This window comes from Motacilla alba, chromosome 3, assembly GCF_015832195.1.
Source record: "Motacilla alba alba isolate MOTALB_02 chromosome 3, Motacilla_alba_V1.0_pri, whole genome shotgun sequence".
In the NCBI taxonomy this organism is placed as follows: Eukaryota; Metazoa; Chordata; class Aves; order Passeriformes; family Motacillidae; genus Motacilla; species Motacilla alba.
The window spans coordinates 87,014,412-87,033,666 of NC_052018.1; the positions used below are offsets into that span (position 1 = coordinate 87,014,412).

Below are 19,255 nucleotides of genomic sequence, written 5' to 3' on the forward strand. Positions count from 1 at the left end.
ACAGGCTGGGTTATTACTTCATATTGCTGAGGAATATAATAACCCATAGTTAAGAATAAGGACTCCATCGTGACCAGGTGCTGCATGATTTGAAGGCGACATCTCACAGATCTTACACTTGAAAGCAAAAAATTTGTTCCTACATTAGTCAACCCAAAGCAGGTGGCACTGATTTCCCAGTTAAGGTATTTTTCATCCTTTCAGGTGAACTGAAATTGTATACATTCAGGTTTTTTTCTTTTGTGTTCCAGAGAGAGCACTTGAATGATTCTGGAGGATAACAGAGACCAAGCAACACGCAACTACTGAAACAATGCTTACAGCTCACACAGTTATTTCCTAAATCATGTATGAACTGACACTGACATTTATGTTCCTGAAGAGGTACTACCCTGTTCTAGTGCTAGCCTTCCTGCCTGGGGGGACAACAGTTCTTTGTAGGTATTTCAGGACACAGCCGGTCGCTTGTGTCACCTCACTTGAACTCCTATGCTGAGAGCAGCCAGCCAGCCAGATACTCCTGACCTCAGCCCAACATCTCCAAGTGAAACAAGAACGTGCCACATTTACATATATCTGCAGAAAGAGCATAGGAATGTTGAAATTCAGTATGAGAGGAGTACAGAACTGAAAGTTACTTAACACACACAGTTTGTTGCATTTTCTCTACATGAGAATATATACTAATATATTTTATATATACATAACATATATTCATATATAATAAAAACTGACTTAAAATACACCATACTCCAGGGGCAGGTGACATTGAACATAGTCCACAACCTTTCATCACCAAGTTCAAACTCCAGTCCAGCTCACAAAAAAAAAATCAAAATGAGCTTCCTAGTCCTTAATTCCTGAAGCTTGGATACATTTTTTCAAAGTGGTGCAATTGCAATTGCATAACACAAACAAGCACAAGTGCCAGAAAATGGGATTGAAACTTCTCTAGGGTCTGATTAACTCTACTTGTATTATCAGGCCCCAGTCTGACATGTGCCTGAATAGCTGAATGCCAGATGAGAGGGAAGGTGGCAGGGATAATGTAAATATTTTTATTAGGCTGTTGAAGTGTTTTTGACACAACAATAACATCAGACCTTTAAAAATGCCACCCTAAAAATTATCCTGAAGTTTATCTATAATAAAATATGCATTCAGTAATGGAATATCTTTATATATAAAAGTTGTGAGGTTCATCTTTATTTCCAACTTAAACTCAATAAGCATAAGGAGGATGAACATAAGGAAGATATATGTAATTCCAACGAGCACACCGGTAATTGGACAAGTCTGGGAACAACTGTTGGGCTAGATGCAAAGATGTGAACTCAGAGAATAATTTCTATTGCTAAACAGGGAGCTGGCTTTCTCTTTGAACTTCAGGGGAAATGAGGATAAACCAGTTATTATAAAAGATGATCATTTAGTATCATCATAGCACTTTCTAAAAACCTAACCAACAAGCCAAAGCATGAGCTAAAGCTAGTTATTTACTTCCAAAAATATAACTTTGTTTAGCTCCAAACAAATACTTCCACATACAAGACTGAAAAAAGATCAGAAGGTATAGCAGCTATTTTGAAACCTACATTTCCATCAAACATCTTATTTTATTTATATATTCCCCACTTTCCTTGAAGTAGTGCCCACACAAGCAACATTTCCCATTTTGGAGAATAACCATTAATTTCACACCACAATGTTTTTTCTAGAAATATAATTACACAGAAGACAAGTATTCTTTATTAAAATATCTGAAGGCATGTCAGGTAGTTATGACTGGTAGCAAAGGTAGTTATTCAGGACCAAAGGTTGTTTTATTTTCATTTTTTTTCTTTCCCTTTTCTTTCCTTGTTTGCCAGCTAGTAAGAGCTTTGGAGATGTAAAGGAGTGACTTGATCCCAATGCATTTTTAACATTGTAGTAAATAATGCAGTCAGGTATGGAATAATTAGGCTGAAACTGTTCTGTGCAAGACAACTATTCTTGTGCATGCTTGACATCAACAAACGCAATCTCCCAAGGCCTGGCACATTGTGAATGAATTTGGACATTTCCTTATGATTAATTAATTTTAAATAATTTCTTCCTTCTACTTGTATTTTACAGCATAACTGTAAAATGGATGTTATTTTTGCAAATATTTGAACTCCTAGTATCTCACAGTTCAGAAAATGAATTATTCTTACAGATATAGCTAAGCCAAGATCCAAAAGCCAGTATCAAAACAAAATACAACTGCATCTGTTCCTAATTTCTTCCTGTTGCTTTCAATAGTTTATGCTTTCATTCTACAACTCGTGTTCTCATGCGTCTTCTGATCACACACTCAGCATAACACGCCATTTAAAAGTTCAACGTTATACTCTAGCATGCATGTCAGACATGGCAGCATAGTGTCTGAACCAAAAGTTGTGATTACACTGTGAAGTTTAAATTATGAAACATTTTCTCAGAATGACATTTCTCCTACGACAGAAGTATTCTGCTCATGAAGTCATAGAAAGAACACATGCACATGAAGTGATTCAATGCATCCAGCTAGGAGCCAACACTCAGCAGAAGCTACATGAAGGACAAGGGAAAAAGGGTAGGAAAGAAAGAGTAGAGAGAGGAGGATTTGTGTTAAGGGATGGGAGCAGTGAAGGATGGGGAGCTGAATGAATGCACATTCATGTAGAGCAGGGAGATGTAATTTTATACCAATTATTTCTTGCTGGCTCACAGAAATCATTAAAATGACTGCTAATTACAAGGTGTCTACCTCCAATTTCCAGGAGGAGCAGATTAGCTCAAGTATTTAATGGAGACAAATCCTCAAAATCCTTCACTTTTCAAAGTGCCAAGCTTGTCTGTTTCTCTTACGACAGATACTTATAAATTCTAAAGTTGCCACATTCTATTATGTGAATGTACAAATACCAAGCTTTGGAAATAAATGCAGACAATGAGTAGGAAATATGATATGGGCAGGAAAGGTAAGAAATGTGTCGGATCTTCAGCACTTGAAAACAAACCCACGTGAAGTGTCAGGCCCAAAAGTACAACAAAGTATGCAAACATCATACCAGCATTAATAAAAGATGGAGATTAAGAGCTGCAGCTAGCAAAGAGTTTTATAAAGAAAGCTAGATTTTTGATGAAAAGAGCACATTCAAAGAGATTTACTTTCCTCAGAAGCTGTGATGTTCTGCTGTTCGCTGTGTCTCTGGAAAGGAGACGCCTTTGAGAAATTTGCCTTTGAATCTCTTTGTATGTGGCAAAGCCTACTGCTTCTAATGGAACTTACCACTCAACCCTGGTTACTAAAAATTTAATATTTCTTTCTCAATTTCTAGTACTCTCAAGACCTGCCTTTATATGAATCCAGGGATGTGACAAATTCCATATCCTTATCTTGATGTTTTGGCTTCCAAAATCTATGGCTGCCTGTCTCTGAAATGACTACCTCAAATTAAAACTGATAACCTGAAAGAGGGTAGGAATATCAAGGGAAAAAATGGAGCTCAGTTTGAACTGAAGAACTCAAGAGTTTTTACTAGACAGGACAGATTTATATTATAAAACCTGTTAAGAATGTTGCTTGTGAAAGCCTGAATTTATCTCAACTAATAACAGGCTGCTAAAAACAAATAAAAACAGAGAGGAAGTGTGAAATGACAAGATAAAGGATTTAATAAACACATTAACATCAGGGTGAAATTTTTCAAAGCGAATCCTTAGTTTTAATAATAAAGCCTATCCCTAAATGCATTCTTCATCCCAGCACAACAATATGCACTTTCTGTGTGTGTGTGTGTGCATGGTTGTTGAAGATTAGAGACTGGGGCCAGTGAGGGAGGTTCAAATAGATGCAGGGCACTTGAAAGCGAATCAGAATTGTCTCCTAAGAGCCACTTCCTGCTGGTGAGTAAGCCTTCACCCAAACAGTCAAGAGGAAGGGGCATAAGCAAAGCATTGCAAACGACCATCTCGATTGTATCAGAGTGGAGACAACTAAGACAAACAAACTCAGGAAGTGGCAGGAGGTTAGAAACTGAGAGGAAATCTATGGCACAGGGAGGAAAGTGAAGCGATTGCGCCGATCTGCAGAAAGGTCACCTCTGGGTCGCACTGTGCCAAGCTTTTTCAAATCCACTTTATTTGGACTGGAACACAAAACTGGCACACACAGCTGGCGACTGCTGCAGAGGCTATTCAAATGTTAACATTCTCAATGATAAACAGCCAAAAAAAAAGTTCTGTGTAAGCAAATTGGAACAAACAACTAATCTAAAACTGGTTGCTAAGAGATGGAGGATTCCAGCCAAAACCATCCCGAAGCCCCAAGAATACTTTATTTTTGATCAAAAAAAGTACCTGTAGATGACGCCATGTTGGTGAAGAAACATGAGTGCTGATGTGACCTCTGCAGCATAAAAGCGGGATCGAGGTTCGTCAAATTTGCGTGAGCGTTGGATTTGAAACATTAGGTCTCCTCCATTTACATATTCCATGACGAAAAAGAGGCGGTCCTGAAATTAATTAAACAGTGCTATTTAGCTAATTTCTTTTAGTGACATAAAGGACTGCTTTAAATGACTAGACTTTAAATGACCACACTTTAAATGACTAGAGCATTTACATAAAGAAATAAAAGAAACTAATGCTACAATTCTGAAAAATGAGGAAACTGACAACCAAAACCCAGCAAACCTATAGAAAATGAGATGAGTCTCAAAGTGAGAAATGAGAAAAAGGCAATCAAAATACTGTATTAAACAAAACACACACATAAACATCCACACATCAACAAATATATATGGAATTATAATCAATTCAATATATATGGAATTATAAACATATAATAACAGAGACACTTAAGTGATGTTATTGCTTTTATGATTTAGCCATGAAAACCATAGTTTTAGAAAATTTAGCCATAGTAACCCATTAAAAGATATGTCAATTTGGTCAACTATTGACATGCTGCAGGGCAAATTTCAGTCCTCTTTCTGCACTTCTCTCTTACCAGTTACTTTGTCTGCAAAGCATCTTCCTCAAATAATGAAAAAATTATTTAGAACTGTTAAACTACACAAACCAGCGCTGCCAATCTCAATATATGTTTTTTTAAATTGCCTCAAACCCTCATAATGAAATAGGACTGCATTATTAAAATATGTATCAGGTTCTTTCTATATTCTTCTACTGCTTATCACTTCCCCGTTCAAGCTTTCAAACCTATTTCCATGACGAAGGACCAGAAATGAACGTTCCTTGAGAATAGCAACTGAGATTCTCAGGCAGTCACACCATTAACCCAAAAGTTCAGCATATGTTGAAACAGTCAGAACCAAAAATATCAGCAAACTGAACGCGTGCTTGGCATCTTGAACCATTTATTATCTAAACTGGCAATGCAGGTGAAAGCATAAGGAAAGAAATGACACACATCTACTTGATATAATTTAGATCAATTTTTTACAGTGTTTCTTACAAGTTTTCATATTTTTCCCCAGTCTGTACTAATACCCCTGAATCCTCAACTTCTTGCCTGTCCACCCTTGGTGAATGCCTACTGCACATTCTTTATTTCCCTACTGCTAATTATCTACAGCTATATGCACATGGGTTTAGTTAGAGGTGGAGGTAATCCTGATGTGACATGACACAGACGTTTCTTTCCCTGGTCATGACTCAGAGGTGTGTGAGCATGGGACTTCACCCCTCTGCAGCTCTAATGTCACACTGCAGTTTGGCTCTAGCTCCTGGTGTCTCGTGTGCTGGGTTGAAGAAAAAGAGACAAGATGTCACAGTGCTTTGGACAAGGAAAAACAACAGAAGATCGAAGTTAATTAACCTCCCCAAGTAAATCCAAGCCTGCAGATTACACAGTTTATATATATGAATCCAGAAATTCATAAATGTTTGTCATTTGTCTTTAATCATCTACTCTACAACTCAGACTCAGACCACAGCACTTAAAAATACCCTTGAACTTCAGTGTGTGCATTAATGCTGCTCATTAAGTGCCTAAATGTTATACTTATCAGGGATGCTTCCTGAAGGAGGCTAGAAATGTTTGTCTGACTTTTTGCTGATTACAGAAAGAGGATGCAGAAAAAAACTTTGTGCCTTTCCTCCTGTATCTTGGGAACACAGAAACTGCCGGACTGGATGAAATTTGGAAAGCCAGGTGAACTGGCATCCTTGGTAAAACATTGCTAATGACTTTGGTACATTTTCTAACATTTTTCTTATCATTCCTTAGGAAAGAAAACATCCTGAAGAATATCACCAAAGCTTCTGGCTGCATCATACACTCAAAAGAGCATGGATTCAGAGCCAGGCCTTTGCTATTTCTTTAATGCTCAGTACTGCTCATATGTTCAAAGTCATAGCGCAGACCTTCTGCCATTTGTGTAGAGTTTAACTATCACCCTCTTTGCTTCTTTAAGCAAAATTACAGGTCCTTGTGCTGTCTGTCTGATTTGTCTTTGGAACCAGTAAGAATTATAGCCTTGCTATTAAAGGAAAATCTGGCAGTTCTCAGATGGTGTTAGGATTTCAGAAGCTAGAGCTAAAGGATAACACCAATACAGTCAGATTTGTGATGATGTCAGTCAAAAGCACAGCTGTGCTGCTACTGGAACATAATGCAAGAGGGTACAACAACACCCCTACAAAGAAAATGTGGACATTGTCCTTTGTTAGGCTTCTCACTGCTGCACCACAGAATGAGTATCCCCAAAGAGCATTTCCAAGTGTCCCTTTGCAGGTCTTTCCCTAAGATTATCTCACATGGATACAGTTCAGTGTTTCAAGCACAAAATCTATTGGACTGCAGGCTGAGGAGAGCATGGCTAACACTTACCTAAAGTAAATTTTCCTAACACTTGTTGAAGTTGAACTTTCTTACACTGCTATTTTAACCTTTCTAAAGTCAACAGTCTGGACTTGAGAGGGATCAACAAGGAAAACAAAACTGCAATTCCCATTCTCCTGAGCAGCCATACTCATTCCCAACGTTGCTGTCATTTTGCTGCATCTACAACAGGTAGAAAACAAACAATACTGATGCAAAGTGATGGTGCTGTGCCTTTTACAGTTGTGACTCCCAAATGGTAACCCTCAACTTGTCACTGAGCTGGGAGCTGCTGCTCCCAACAGGGATAACACCAGAAAAAGACTGATTTACACAATTGTATAGATGAAGGCCACTTCCTAACTGTGGAGACCCTGGGGGGAGCATGGGGCATTTCCTGATCTAGGGAGACACAAGAAGCTTCCCTCAAAAAGCTGTTAGACCCCATTGGCTCCTTTCCCTGTTCCTATCTCTGTTCCTACGTCCCTGAGCCACTCCTCCCTATTCCATGATTGGCCCTTACCTTCATACTCCCCGAGACCAGGGTAAACCCCCAGACCCCTGTAGAGAGAAAGCTGGACTCTCCGTGTGTGTGTGTGTGTGTGTGTGTGTGTGTGTGTGTGTCTGGGACGTGATCATCTCACCGCGCGGGCTGAGTAAAACATCTGTGGATATTATGCAAAGGTCCTTTTTGCTTCCTTACCCTGGAATATGCTAGCAGCAATTCAGCTTGCTACACCTAACATGTCAAGATAGACTGGTGTTTTTTCTCATAATAAATACTCTGTGTTTGAGGCAAATGCTTTTTGTGACATTCACTAAATGCCTAATTGCTGACTATTAATGTCAGAAATTGTGTTTAGTTAAAGCTTCAAGTTCTTTTATTGTAGTCCAGTCTTTTTTAGGTCACTTACAGTTAAGCTAACTGAAAATTTAACCTGGACTCTTTAGCAGAGTATCTTGTCACCGGACAGTCTGAACAAAAGGTTTAGCAGTATTCTCTGAGCTGGACACTGATACCTATCAATCATCTCTCTCTCTCTCTTTTATATCTTCCTTTTTGTACACATCCCATACTTGTTTGAAAGGGTATTTTTGACATATTCTGCAGCTTACTTGACAACCTCATCAAAACTAAAAGCACATTGAACAGCTCAGTAATTGAATTTGTTCTACTATTGAATTTTTCTGCTACAAATCTGTATTTTAAATCACTTTCCCAGCTTTCCTCAGTAAACATTTTAGTTTCCTACTGAGAATTCACCAAAAAATGGTTTGAAAGTTCTGTTCTCTGTTTACAGTGAGTCTGAGAAAGTCCACTAGCATGGAGTAAACAGTAAGATGCACAACACGCACAAACACAGTAGAATACAATTTCAACATTAGAAGGTATCATCTTTTTTTTGATGAAATATATTCAGTCCCTATGGAAACTACTTTCTTAAAAGCACTCTCTGGTCTTTCTTGTTAGTCAGGACAATGATGTGGTCAGCTGAGACTCACATTTACTTGAAAAGAAGATGCAAGAGAAGAGAGACTATTTTATGAATGGGAGCTGAGACTGACAGGTCCATTTATTTATTTTCCACATCCTCAACAAAACCAGACACACTATTTTGATTTTTGCACTCAAACTTTTTTCCATATCTTTCATCAGAGGTTAATGTTCAAAATACAACCCAATGTTCAAAATCCCAACCCTCTGACTCCTTCCTTTCTGTCACAGTGCAAGCACACACGCCTCTGAGTTCAATGCAGAGAAGATGAAATCCTCCCACTAGGAGTGAAGTAACTGTATTATTCTTGATCATATGTATCTTGCTACATGTACCACCAGGAATTATTCAAACATTGAAGTGTGAGAATATAAAGTGAACACCCTTAAGAATTATATATTAAGGGACAATGCAGTGTTTACTCAGTTAAAAATGTGATACAAGGTATGACTTTATTATCAATTATGTTCCAAGAGAAAATGGAATGGGTTTGGTTTGGACCGCATTATGTTTGAACTTTGCTTTCATAACATTCGGGAAGTATGTTTTGATGAATAAAATAAATGTAAAGCAGTCCTGGGAACTCTTTAATTATATAAACTAAAATAAAAGGCAAAATCACAAACAAAGACATTACAGATTAATCCTCTCTTGGCACCTATAATGCAAAAAAAGTACTGCAAAGTAAGCTAATATGTTTTCTGAAGTAAACTAATATGCTTTCTGAAGTAATTTGAATCTTTTTCAGGGTTTATTTTAGCCCTTAATCAAGCTGCTTTTCCTTGAATTTCTCAAAAGATATGGTTGAATGAGAATACTTAAAATAACAAACGGAAACAAAAGCAGAGCACAGCACATGAATAAGATATTTTAAAAGAAAACTGGATGTGAAATAAACAAGCTAGAAGTAAAAAAAAAAAAAAAAAAAAAAGGTACGCTTAACTCTGTATTTCTGCAGTATTTTCTGACCATAAATGTAACTCTCATACTGGAACACACAATGGCTGCCTTAATATCTCTATGATTTGATTCTTACCTCTCAACTTTCTTAATTAAGAGTCTCTTACATGCTTTTTGTCATCAAAAATGGACACCAAAAAGCAACCTTTTTTCTAGTCTTTGTCCTTGTCACTAAATGGCGGAGTACACTTACTAGTTAAACTAGAAATCTTGTTTCATCTCTCTCATTTCACTCCTTTAATTTTGTCCCAATTTAATTTGTCATTTCTTGACATTCGAAATAGCCACCCCCTGCTCTACTGTAAATCCTTCTAATACTTCACACTTTATTGTGATTACTGCCATTCTCTGATTTTTAGTTTTATTTATATATATATTTGTTTTTATCTGACTATGTATTATGTGCACTCCCTCACGTTATATTTGCTCAGGTGTAGATGTTATGAGTTTCACTGAACAGAGGTTCTACTGTTTTTCTTTTGGAATATTGTACACGTTTGAATTTGGGAAAAGGAGGGGAGATTTCTAGAAACATCAACAGCAGTAAAATCTAAGGATATAACAGATTCAATCCAGTTCCTCTTTGTGGAGGTGTGATTAATGACCAAGGTCTTCCTACTAGTAAGACCAGATAATCTTGCCAATCAGTTCTTATTTAACAGATGACACTATACAGTCTTTTAGTTGTTTAGATGTGGAATAATACCATTGTTAAGGAACAAACTTCTACGTAAACCCTGTATGAAAGGTTAGACATGGAAAAACTTTGATGTATTGTTTACATTAATTATTGTGTAGATCTTAAAGGACTTTTTAAAAATTGTTATCAGTCATTAACCTGTCTGTCCTTTGTTTGTTTTCCAATTAAAATCTCATTAACATTAAATTGCAGTCTAAAGACAATCCACTGATAGACATAAAACCATGTACAATTATCACTTCAATCTGAAGAATGCAAACTTTTTTTTTCTCTTTCAAATGAGTCCTAACAGCTAGGGAACCCAATATGCAGTTCAAAACAGCCTCATTACTGAAACATTACGAACCAGAAATAAATCATGCAATCTGTCTCCCAGTTTCAAAACTGAGATGTACATAAGTCTGAGAAAAGTCCATGACATAAGTCTGAGAAAAAACCTTTTCACTATCTCTTTTTGTTTCCCAGTTCAACTTTTATAACACTTAAAATCATTCAGGAAAGGCATTGAACATGGACTCATGTCCAAAATTCACAAATTGATAAATCTTAGCAGCCTACTCCAACAACCATTTTTTCCTTCATTTATGTTTTCATAGAATTGGCTGTGAATAAATTCCTTAGGATTCTCACTAGTTCCCTAAACTAAGTTCTTTGCATGAATACAGATTTTCCTCCCAATTTCAGAAAGTTGCATTTGAATTAGATTTCTTCAGAGGTCCCTGAAATTATCAAGGAAACTAATATGTGTATCAAATACAGGTAAATGTAAATGTAAAATAGTACACATTCTAGTAGAGTACTGTTACATAAGGGAATATGTTTAGCCACTAAACTTGTTGCAAAACAGAAGTCAAACATACAACTTTTATTGCTCAACAAGTCAGGTAAATATATCACCTTGGTATGCTTGGTAAGATGATATTTTATTAATGTCTTGCATGTATGGAATTCTTCAACTAATACAAAACTGTGATTACTTAACTCTGTTTAAACAGGATGCTCAAACAGTTTGTTTAAAATTACCTAAAACTGCAGCAACTGTCCCACCCCTCCGAACTTAAATAAACATTTCCTGCTTCTGATAGAAATTGCACAGGCATACTGTACACAAAACTATGTGCAAGCCTTCACCATGCGGAGACAAAGACTAAGCAGGATGGCAGATTCATTTTCCACAATCCCAGCATTAGGAGGGGCAAATATAAATCCAAGAGGAAAACCAGGTACAACACTAAAGAAAACAACAAGAAGCTCCCGCCTGTTCTTGTGATTCCTTTTTGAAGTTCACAGTAACAATCTCCAACAGGACACTATGACATGTTATCTGTCCCTGATTTCAGTGTTTATACTCGAGGCTAATTGTGTTGTTTTTCCTGTTTTGTACCAGGGCTTTCAAGGAGTTCCAAAGAAGAAGGGAACAATTTCTACGAATCCCATATTTCTTGGAAGAAATGACCTGTACATAGGAACTGCTATCCTAAATTTCACATGAGCTGTCTGCATCTTTCACTTAACACAAAATGCATATATTCTGATTTTGTATTAGAGGATTTTTTTGTCAGCCAAAATTCCACGCTCCAAATTTCTCTCAAGCTGGTGAGGACCTATTATAGTTAAGGCTTGTTGATCAGTTTTACTCAGCTTTGCCCAGTAATTTCAAATTCTTTTTTTGCCCTTGAAAGAATTGCCTCAGAGGTAAAACATAGACCAGAGAGAATCAGAGAACCACACAAAACTGGATAAGGAAATCTTGCGAGGTCATCTAGCTTATCTCACTGACAGGCAGGATCAGCTGTACCTAAACTAAGGGGAACTAACCTTTTCAATGCTGCAAGGCAGGCAGTCTCTGGCCTTTGACAGATCTAAAACTGTGAACCTGAACAGCCCTGCTGAATGGACTCAATTTGGCCCACAAAGACCTAGAAGCAGGAGACTCTGCTAATCTGGTCTGCCAGAGGGCAAATGGGTTTGTCTGCATTCCACTGCAGTGGAGTCTCATTTCTGCCAGAAATGCCCTGCTCTCTTCTCAGTCCCCTTGTCACCAGCAAAAGCCAGTACTGAACGATATTCCTTGAACATACTCGGCCTCACAGGTCAAAAAATTGTATCAGTTACTGAAAATAAACTGACCTTCTCTTAAAAATCACCACTGATAAGCACTCCTTCACCTCCTCTGGCAGGCTGTTTCAGTACTTACAGAAGATACCGCTGGGAACTCTTTCACTGCTGCAAATCATTTGCGTTACTTCTTACTCAAAATATCAATTCCTAACTGTGCTGGAAGTTATATAATACCTTTAGAGAAACAATTCTGTACTTTCCACCTTTGTTTTTAATAAAAAGAACTGGTTACTGGTGTTTCTTGATTTTACAAAACTGATAACAGAATATTTCTATTGTGTTTGTAGAGACCTCTGATATTATGTTAGTCGAGAGCCTGTGGGAGAAAAACCACTTCTAAAGCCTTGAGAATGGTTTCAAGAATAGCTGGCTTGTTTTGAGACACTCAAAAATCCCTCTGTACTCTATCATCATAGCATACCATGTGAATGGCCAGAGAAAGCTACAAATCAAATGCAATTAGTTTTCAAACAGTGCTTTCAGAATCCGTATGGAGATTCTCAAATCCTTTACAGTGTATTACTGTAAAGACCTGCCTTGCAGCATTTACTCAGCTATAACGTGAGCTGCTGGAAAGGGGGTTTTAAGCAAGATGTTTGTCTGAGATCTCTGTATGCCATAAAGCAGTCCCGGTATGTTCACTTTTGTCATGGGAGATTTATGTTGTCTCCTTATGGAATATCCATGGATACTGGAACAAAATGGGGTTCTTAACATGTTTTTCATGCCCACAGCACATCCCATAGTACTACTCAACAAGGGAAACGTGGCTAGTGTTAAGTATCTTGAGACAAATTGGCTGGCTTGGGTAAGGGACCTACTATGTGCAAGCAGAAGATCACAGAACCATGGAAGTAACAAGTTAATGATTCAAAGCAGGAAATGATATCCAGGACCTCACATTGTCTATGCAAAAAGTTCAAGGGACCATTAAATTTTACCAAGACCAGCACTCAAGAAGAAAGTTTTATTTATGGCGGTTCCAAAGACATATCCAGCAATACTCTAAAACTGTCCAAAGTGAAGAGAAACCAGCCTGTCCTGAATTCATTGAGAGTGAAAAAATGTGTCCTTTGTTTATCACCCCAGCACTAATATTTCCAGGAAAGTTTAGTTGAATGTTTCAAATATTGAAAGACTCTAATACCATATTACTGTGGCAAGCAAAATTCACTGACATTGGCATCAATTTTGAAATGTGCAGGTCTTCAACTGTACCATAAATTCTGGAATATGAGAAAGCAAGGTTATTAAAAAAAATCTAGACTCTGCAGCAAGCAATCATATATAGCTTGGAATCACAGATGAACATTAGCCCCTCACACAGACCTTTTCCCTGTGCAATTTATGAGCACCTGATCTCGAATACAGTCTTCCTAATGTTTTCTCCAGATAATAATTTTTGTCATATTACTATTTGGACCAAATTTACTATGCATTGGATTAGCTGGTGTATCAGGCTCATACTAGGTCTAGTAAAAAAAAAAAAGAAATCATCCAAAATTTAATTAATCCCGTTTTCTAAAAAAGATGAAATTTAGAGTAATTCAATGTTGCACAGAAACAGGAGGTGGAGAGTGGTCAGCCTGCTTTCCTCCATAGAAATCCCATTTTACTCACTAAGAATATGACATAAAATTCTAGCTCTGAGTTGCTCAAATAGATAATTTCATATTAAGACCCTAAAATGTGAGAGCAAAAATGTTAATTTTTAAATTTTTGTACTTCCTTCCTCCTTTAAATCAAGAATTCCAATTTTGGCTTTTGTTCTTCTTGGTCAGTGATGGATATCATACCTTCTCTCCAAGAGAGTGTTTTCTGTGTAACACCTATAACATAGTATATCTCAATTTCTGACACAGTACCTACAGAGCTTAGTGGTGACATTCTCTTTAGCTCAATAGGGGTTGAGATCAGGATTAAATTTTTGATACTGTAATATGTGGAATTTATTAGACAAGAGCATGCAATGAAAACGCTGAACAAATTATGCCCATTTGCATTTTATCCATTCAATCCTGTACCTTCTAACCTTCAAATGAAGAAAAAAACTTTTGAATTTGGGAAGATCTTCAACCCCAAATTATCCTGGATAGATATGTGTTGTGGTGTCACTGGATTTTTCTGGGAGCTGGGTCAAATCTTTCAGTGTGCCCTCAGCTGCAGTGTTGGTAGCTGTGAGCTCCACAGTGAGCTCCGGGAAGGGTGCTCCCTGGGTACCAACCCTGCTCCCTGCCTTTCCCCTGAAAGCCCGAGCAAGCTCCAAGAGCAAGGACTCAGGAAGGGTCCCAGCTACTGTAATACGGTTCTTGTGCCTTTCCTCTCATATAAGGGAGAAACACAACTGGAATCCTCTGCAGAAATGGCATGTTTTGTAGTTCTAGTCACTTCAAAAGGGGTATCAAGTAGGAAAAGCTTCTCAGGCCATTTCCCTAATACCTTCATTTGATGACAGATAAGCTGTGAAAAACGCCTTTTATGAAATTCTTTGATCTCATCTTCTTTTGGTGTTGTTTGGAAAAAAGAACTGTTCTGGTGAGATAATTTTAAAGACCTCTCATTTAATGGCCTGATGCACATGGCAGAAAATTATATCAAGCCTGTAAAATGTCATTATGCAGAAAACGTTACAATGTGCAGGCAGCTATTAATATTCCTTTGTTCTGATTCTTATAGGAAAAAATATAAATGCTGTCTTCCAAATAGAACTAACTATAAAGTTTTTGAAGCCACCTCAGAATTTCTAAGAACAACTTTTAACCTGCTTATATTCTACCAAGGAGCTTAGAGATGGCACATGTCCTAGGTGTCTCCTCAGCTCCTAGGCTGGCTCTTGTACCTTCCTTGTCTTTGCAATTCCTGTTTCTCTTACACTGTTTGGGACTCTAGTTTATGTCTTTGAGCACACAGGGAAACATATCAGATGCTACAAAACTAACAGGGAACACTTGGGAATGCAGCCAGTTGGTCCAGCAGCAATGATATCAGAAGGAAAAGGAACCCAGTTGAAGAAGATAATGAAAGTGACAGGACAAAATACTCATCTGGCAACGAGTTTCTCTGAAATTATCCAGTATTGCAAAAAAAAACCCCAACCAGAAGTAATCAGCTGAGTGGGCAAGTTCTTGTATCACAGTCATGATACACTGTCAACAGAGCTCTTTGTTTCTAGGAATGCAATCAGCTGACTAAAAGGCAGAAGTTGTCTTCCCAGATCTACACAACTGCCAGTTGTGATCCCGGAGAAATCTATAATGACTTTAGCAATGAGTTACTTGTATACAAGCTATCAAAAGTTATCTGTTGAGAAATGACTTCTAGTCACATATATCAGGACCAGGCATAGTGAACCAAAATGGACAGACTACGGCCGAAATACATGAGGACATTTTCTATTGAAGTTTCTCAGTTTAAATTTTCAGAATCTGTTAGAAAAGAAATCATAAATGTATAGGTATTTCCTCTCTCCCCGTGCAAGAACAAATTCTTGCCATTGCACCAGACTGTGAAAGAAGAGTTTTCTTGCATTACAGAATTTACCACTGGGAAAACCTGCTTCTTTTCCCAGCTCAGAATTCTACTTGCCCATAAACAGAGTATCGAACAATTTGGAGGGAAAGAAAGCAAAGTAAACAGGTGCAAAAAAGTTATTCAAACATTTGTTATGTTATCCTGTATGTTAACTTGCCCAGTAGAGCTGTTAGCTTGCCCAGAGAGAAGTTTGATACAAACACTAGTGCATTTATTAAGAAAGGAGTAAACCAGAATTCTCCAACAGCTTTCAAACTTCTTTCCCTGTAATGGGGGAATGAGTGTTGGAAAAATCATTCCGCAAACAGGATCAGCTTCTTTACATACTGCCTGGATATTCCATTTATGATGCTCTATGTGTTACACACATTTGCTACCAGATATTTTTTACAGTTTTAAAATTGTTATTTCTACCTAAGTTAAAAAAAAAAAAAAGATGGTGAAAAGGCTGGTACATTCTCCACAGATTTTTTTTTTTCCTGGAAAAGAGTAATCAAATGAAACTAGGAAAACAAAGTGTGAGCATTAAAGAGAGAGGTTTTAGTGATTTCACAGTATGAGCTTCTTATTTTGATAATTTCACAGTCTGTATAAGTCACTAATAATTAATGTTTCCATCAGAGTGCTCCTTTGCACGTTCCTCGTACCTCCTTACTCTTACAACCAACTCAGTCACTTGCACGAAGGAAAAAAAGCCCATGATTATACACTGATGCACCTAGAAGAACGCCATATTTTGTATTCAGCAATTTTACACAAGTCAGAGCACAACACCACATTCTCTGGCCTTGTTTTAGCACTTGATTTTCTAACTTTTGTACATTAGACCAGGCCACTGACTCCTATGGACCCTTTGTGAGTTTAAGTGTTAAGGAATTGACTTACACTTTTAGAAAGTTTGTGATGGGGGAGGACAGGGAATCCTGTGCTCCTTTCAAAAGAAGATGAATGAAGTCTTTGGCAACATAAAGATACTCAGTACAGAGAAACAGCTCTTCTGTATTATGTGAAGCGTTTCAGCAATGTTCCCACGTTCTTAAAAACGAAGGTCAGCCAGTGACAACAGTTGGTTGTAGCTTGACAACACAGCAAGAAACTTGTATTGCACTGTGATCATCCAGATGGAAAATTTATATGAGATACTGTCATATCAGTTCACAAACTATGCCCTGGATGCCAGAAATAACTAAAAGTCTAAAGCTTAGTTGAACATGATGTTCCAAATAGAAAAAGTAGTTGCATTTGTACTAACAAAACTTTCCTGAGGATTTTAAATTCCTTAAAATGAGACATTTGCATTGAGTAACTATGTGTCTGCTCATACAAAAAAAAAAAAAAACCAAACAAAAAAACAAAGAAACCCCAAACCAAAATCAACCCAGCAGGGTTTGTTTTCCTGTTTTTATCAAGGACACTTTCTTTTTGGGAACTTGGCTAAGCCAAAACAAAGTAATTATGACAGCCAAAGTAAAGGTGTTGCTTTCCTGATGTAATTTAAGAGATGTTTCCATTCAGAAATGTCTAATTCCAGATTTTTATTCAGGACTCCTCTTTTCTTACAGGTGTTGACTCATAGTACTCTGACAGGCACATTATCATGCTGATGCTTATTTGCTCAAACTCAAGCTTGATTCTTTACACTGGACATATTTTTTTAAAAAATTCATCTCAAACATATATGATTACTAATTGTCATAAAATGCCATAACAAGACCAAATGGAAGACCAACTTTCTGCTGATACTGCACTTAGTAATACAGACTGAAATCTTCTCTGCACCAGTACTTGGTATATGCCAAGAAGGGATAGAATTAGGATGTACAGGGAGAAATAGCATGGCAAATAGACAAAGAAACATTAGGAAAAGTGACTGCAGGGTAAACTGAGTGAGTTGCAGCATTTGCTGAATACTGGAGCCACTGATGACACCTCAGGAACCAACTCTCTTTACTAAGCTTCAGGGGTTGCTTGTTATACCTGACTTTTTACAGATGCCCAGCTTGCTTTCCACTGAGCAAGTTTCAGCACACTGACTGCAGCAATGGAAGAAGAGATACTCATCCACACTTTAGGAAGTGTAACTTTCATTGAGAAAACTATCCTCTGTCTCCTCATGCATCACCTTTTTTATTCCTAGGCTGTCCTAGGTAACTGTTAACAGAAGTTTCATTAAATAATGTTAATGTATCATTGTTTCTCAAGTTTTTCAGTGCTGTTCCAGAAACCTTGTTGTGGAAACATGACAACATGAGAAATCCCTTGTCTTGGGAAGATGGAGGTCAGTATGAAGAGCAGCTCACAGACAGAGCTTCTGTCCTGGGTAAATGTTCTGAGCAAATCCCTGTACAGCTTCTGTTGCTAAGCAGAAACCAGATAACCTGCTCTGCTAGAGAGCAGCTGCCAGAGAGGGAAACTTAACCTTCATATGCTCTCTCCTGTGCCTCTTGTATACACCACTATTCCACCCACAGACTCAGTGTTTCATGCTCTGATTTGATCTCATGTAGGAGAAAACCACACAACAAAAAGGGAGAATGAAATTATGACAGTGAATAAAAACTAACAAAGTTAACATTAAACATGATTAATACAAATAATATATGGACATACATAACTAATATATGGACAAAACAACTAATATATGGACAGCTTCTCCTATTCATCCAGAAAATAGTAAGAGACTGAAATATAGAGCACTACCACACGAACTGATACAAGGAGGTGAGGACCATGACAGACTACTTCAATAAAGGACCCTCAGCTAAGCTGAGCTCTTTCATCTTCTGCGGCCTCCACTGCAGCACTTCTATATTTCTTGCACTTACAGAATTGCTAATGATAGAGTTCAGGGTGCTGAGGGCACTGCCAGGCCCCAGTGGCCCTGTCCAATCTTCCCTGGGGAGAAACATCCCCTTAACACTGCATTTTGAACCAGCCCAGGGCTATAGGTGTGCACCTCTGGCCCTGGCTCTCAAGTGAACCCTGGCCCTGTTTCATCCTCCGACCCTGCAGGGGGCTGTCACTGGACACCCTGACCAACAGACAGCTCTGCTTGTCACATCTGGACCCTGTAGCTAGGTCTGCATTAGCTGGTGAGAGTGGCCTGTGCCACGCTCAGCCCCCGGTGCTCGGGCTAGCTCTTACTCTCACTGACAGCCTGTACCTATTTCCAAAGCTATGAACAAGTTTAAATCAATGGTGATTAAATTTATATACTCAAAAGAAGACAATTAATGTTGGCACAGTGTGATGCCCAGGAATTTCAGGTTCAGGAAGATTTTCTCTCTGAACACAGGTGGTCCCCTGCATGACTTAATCACTAGCCAAGCTGCTTCTGGGAAAGACAGTGGAAGGACAGATAGATTGCTGTACAGATGGCAACTCCCTTTGAGGTTACAGATGAGAACTTTGGTCTGGACTGAGTGAGGCTGATCTCCCCCTAAGTGTCAGTAAAAAGGTTGTAGTTTTTAAAAACAGATCAGCAAGCTCCCCTGAAGCAAAGAGCAGGGACACACACAGTAAGGGATGCCATGAGGACATCCCCAGCACTGGCCTCTGATTTGGGCAAAGCTTTTGTGAGATCAGATTTGTACC

At 38.1% G+C, this 19,255-nt stretch overlaps 1 protein-coding gene across 3 annotated transcripts in view; it reads right to left on the reverse strand.

Annotated features, from left to right (window-relative positions):
• Positions 1 to 19,255, reverse strand: part of PRKCE (protein kinase C epsilon) — a 286,969-nt gene that overhangs the window by 51,689 nt on the left and 216,025 nt on the right. For all 3 annotated transcript variants that reach the window (XM_038131311.1, XM_038131313.1, XM_038131312.1), the window contains exon 11: positions 4,366 to 4,520. In XM_038131311.1, coding sequence (XP_037987239.1) covers positions 4,366 to 4,520 — 155 coding nt within the window. The remainder of the gene's footprint in view (positions 1 to 4,365; positions 4,521 to 19,255) is intronic.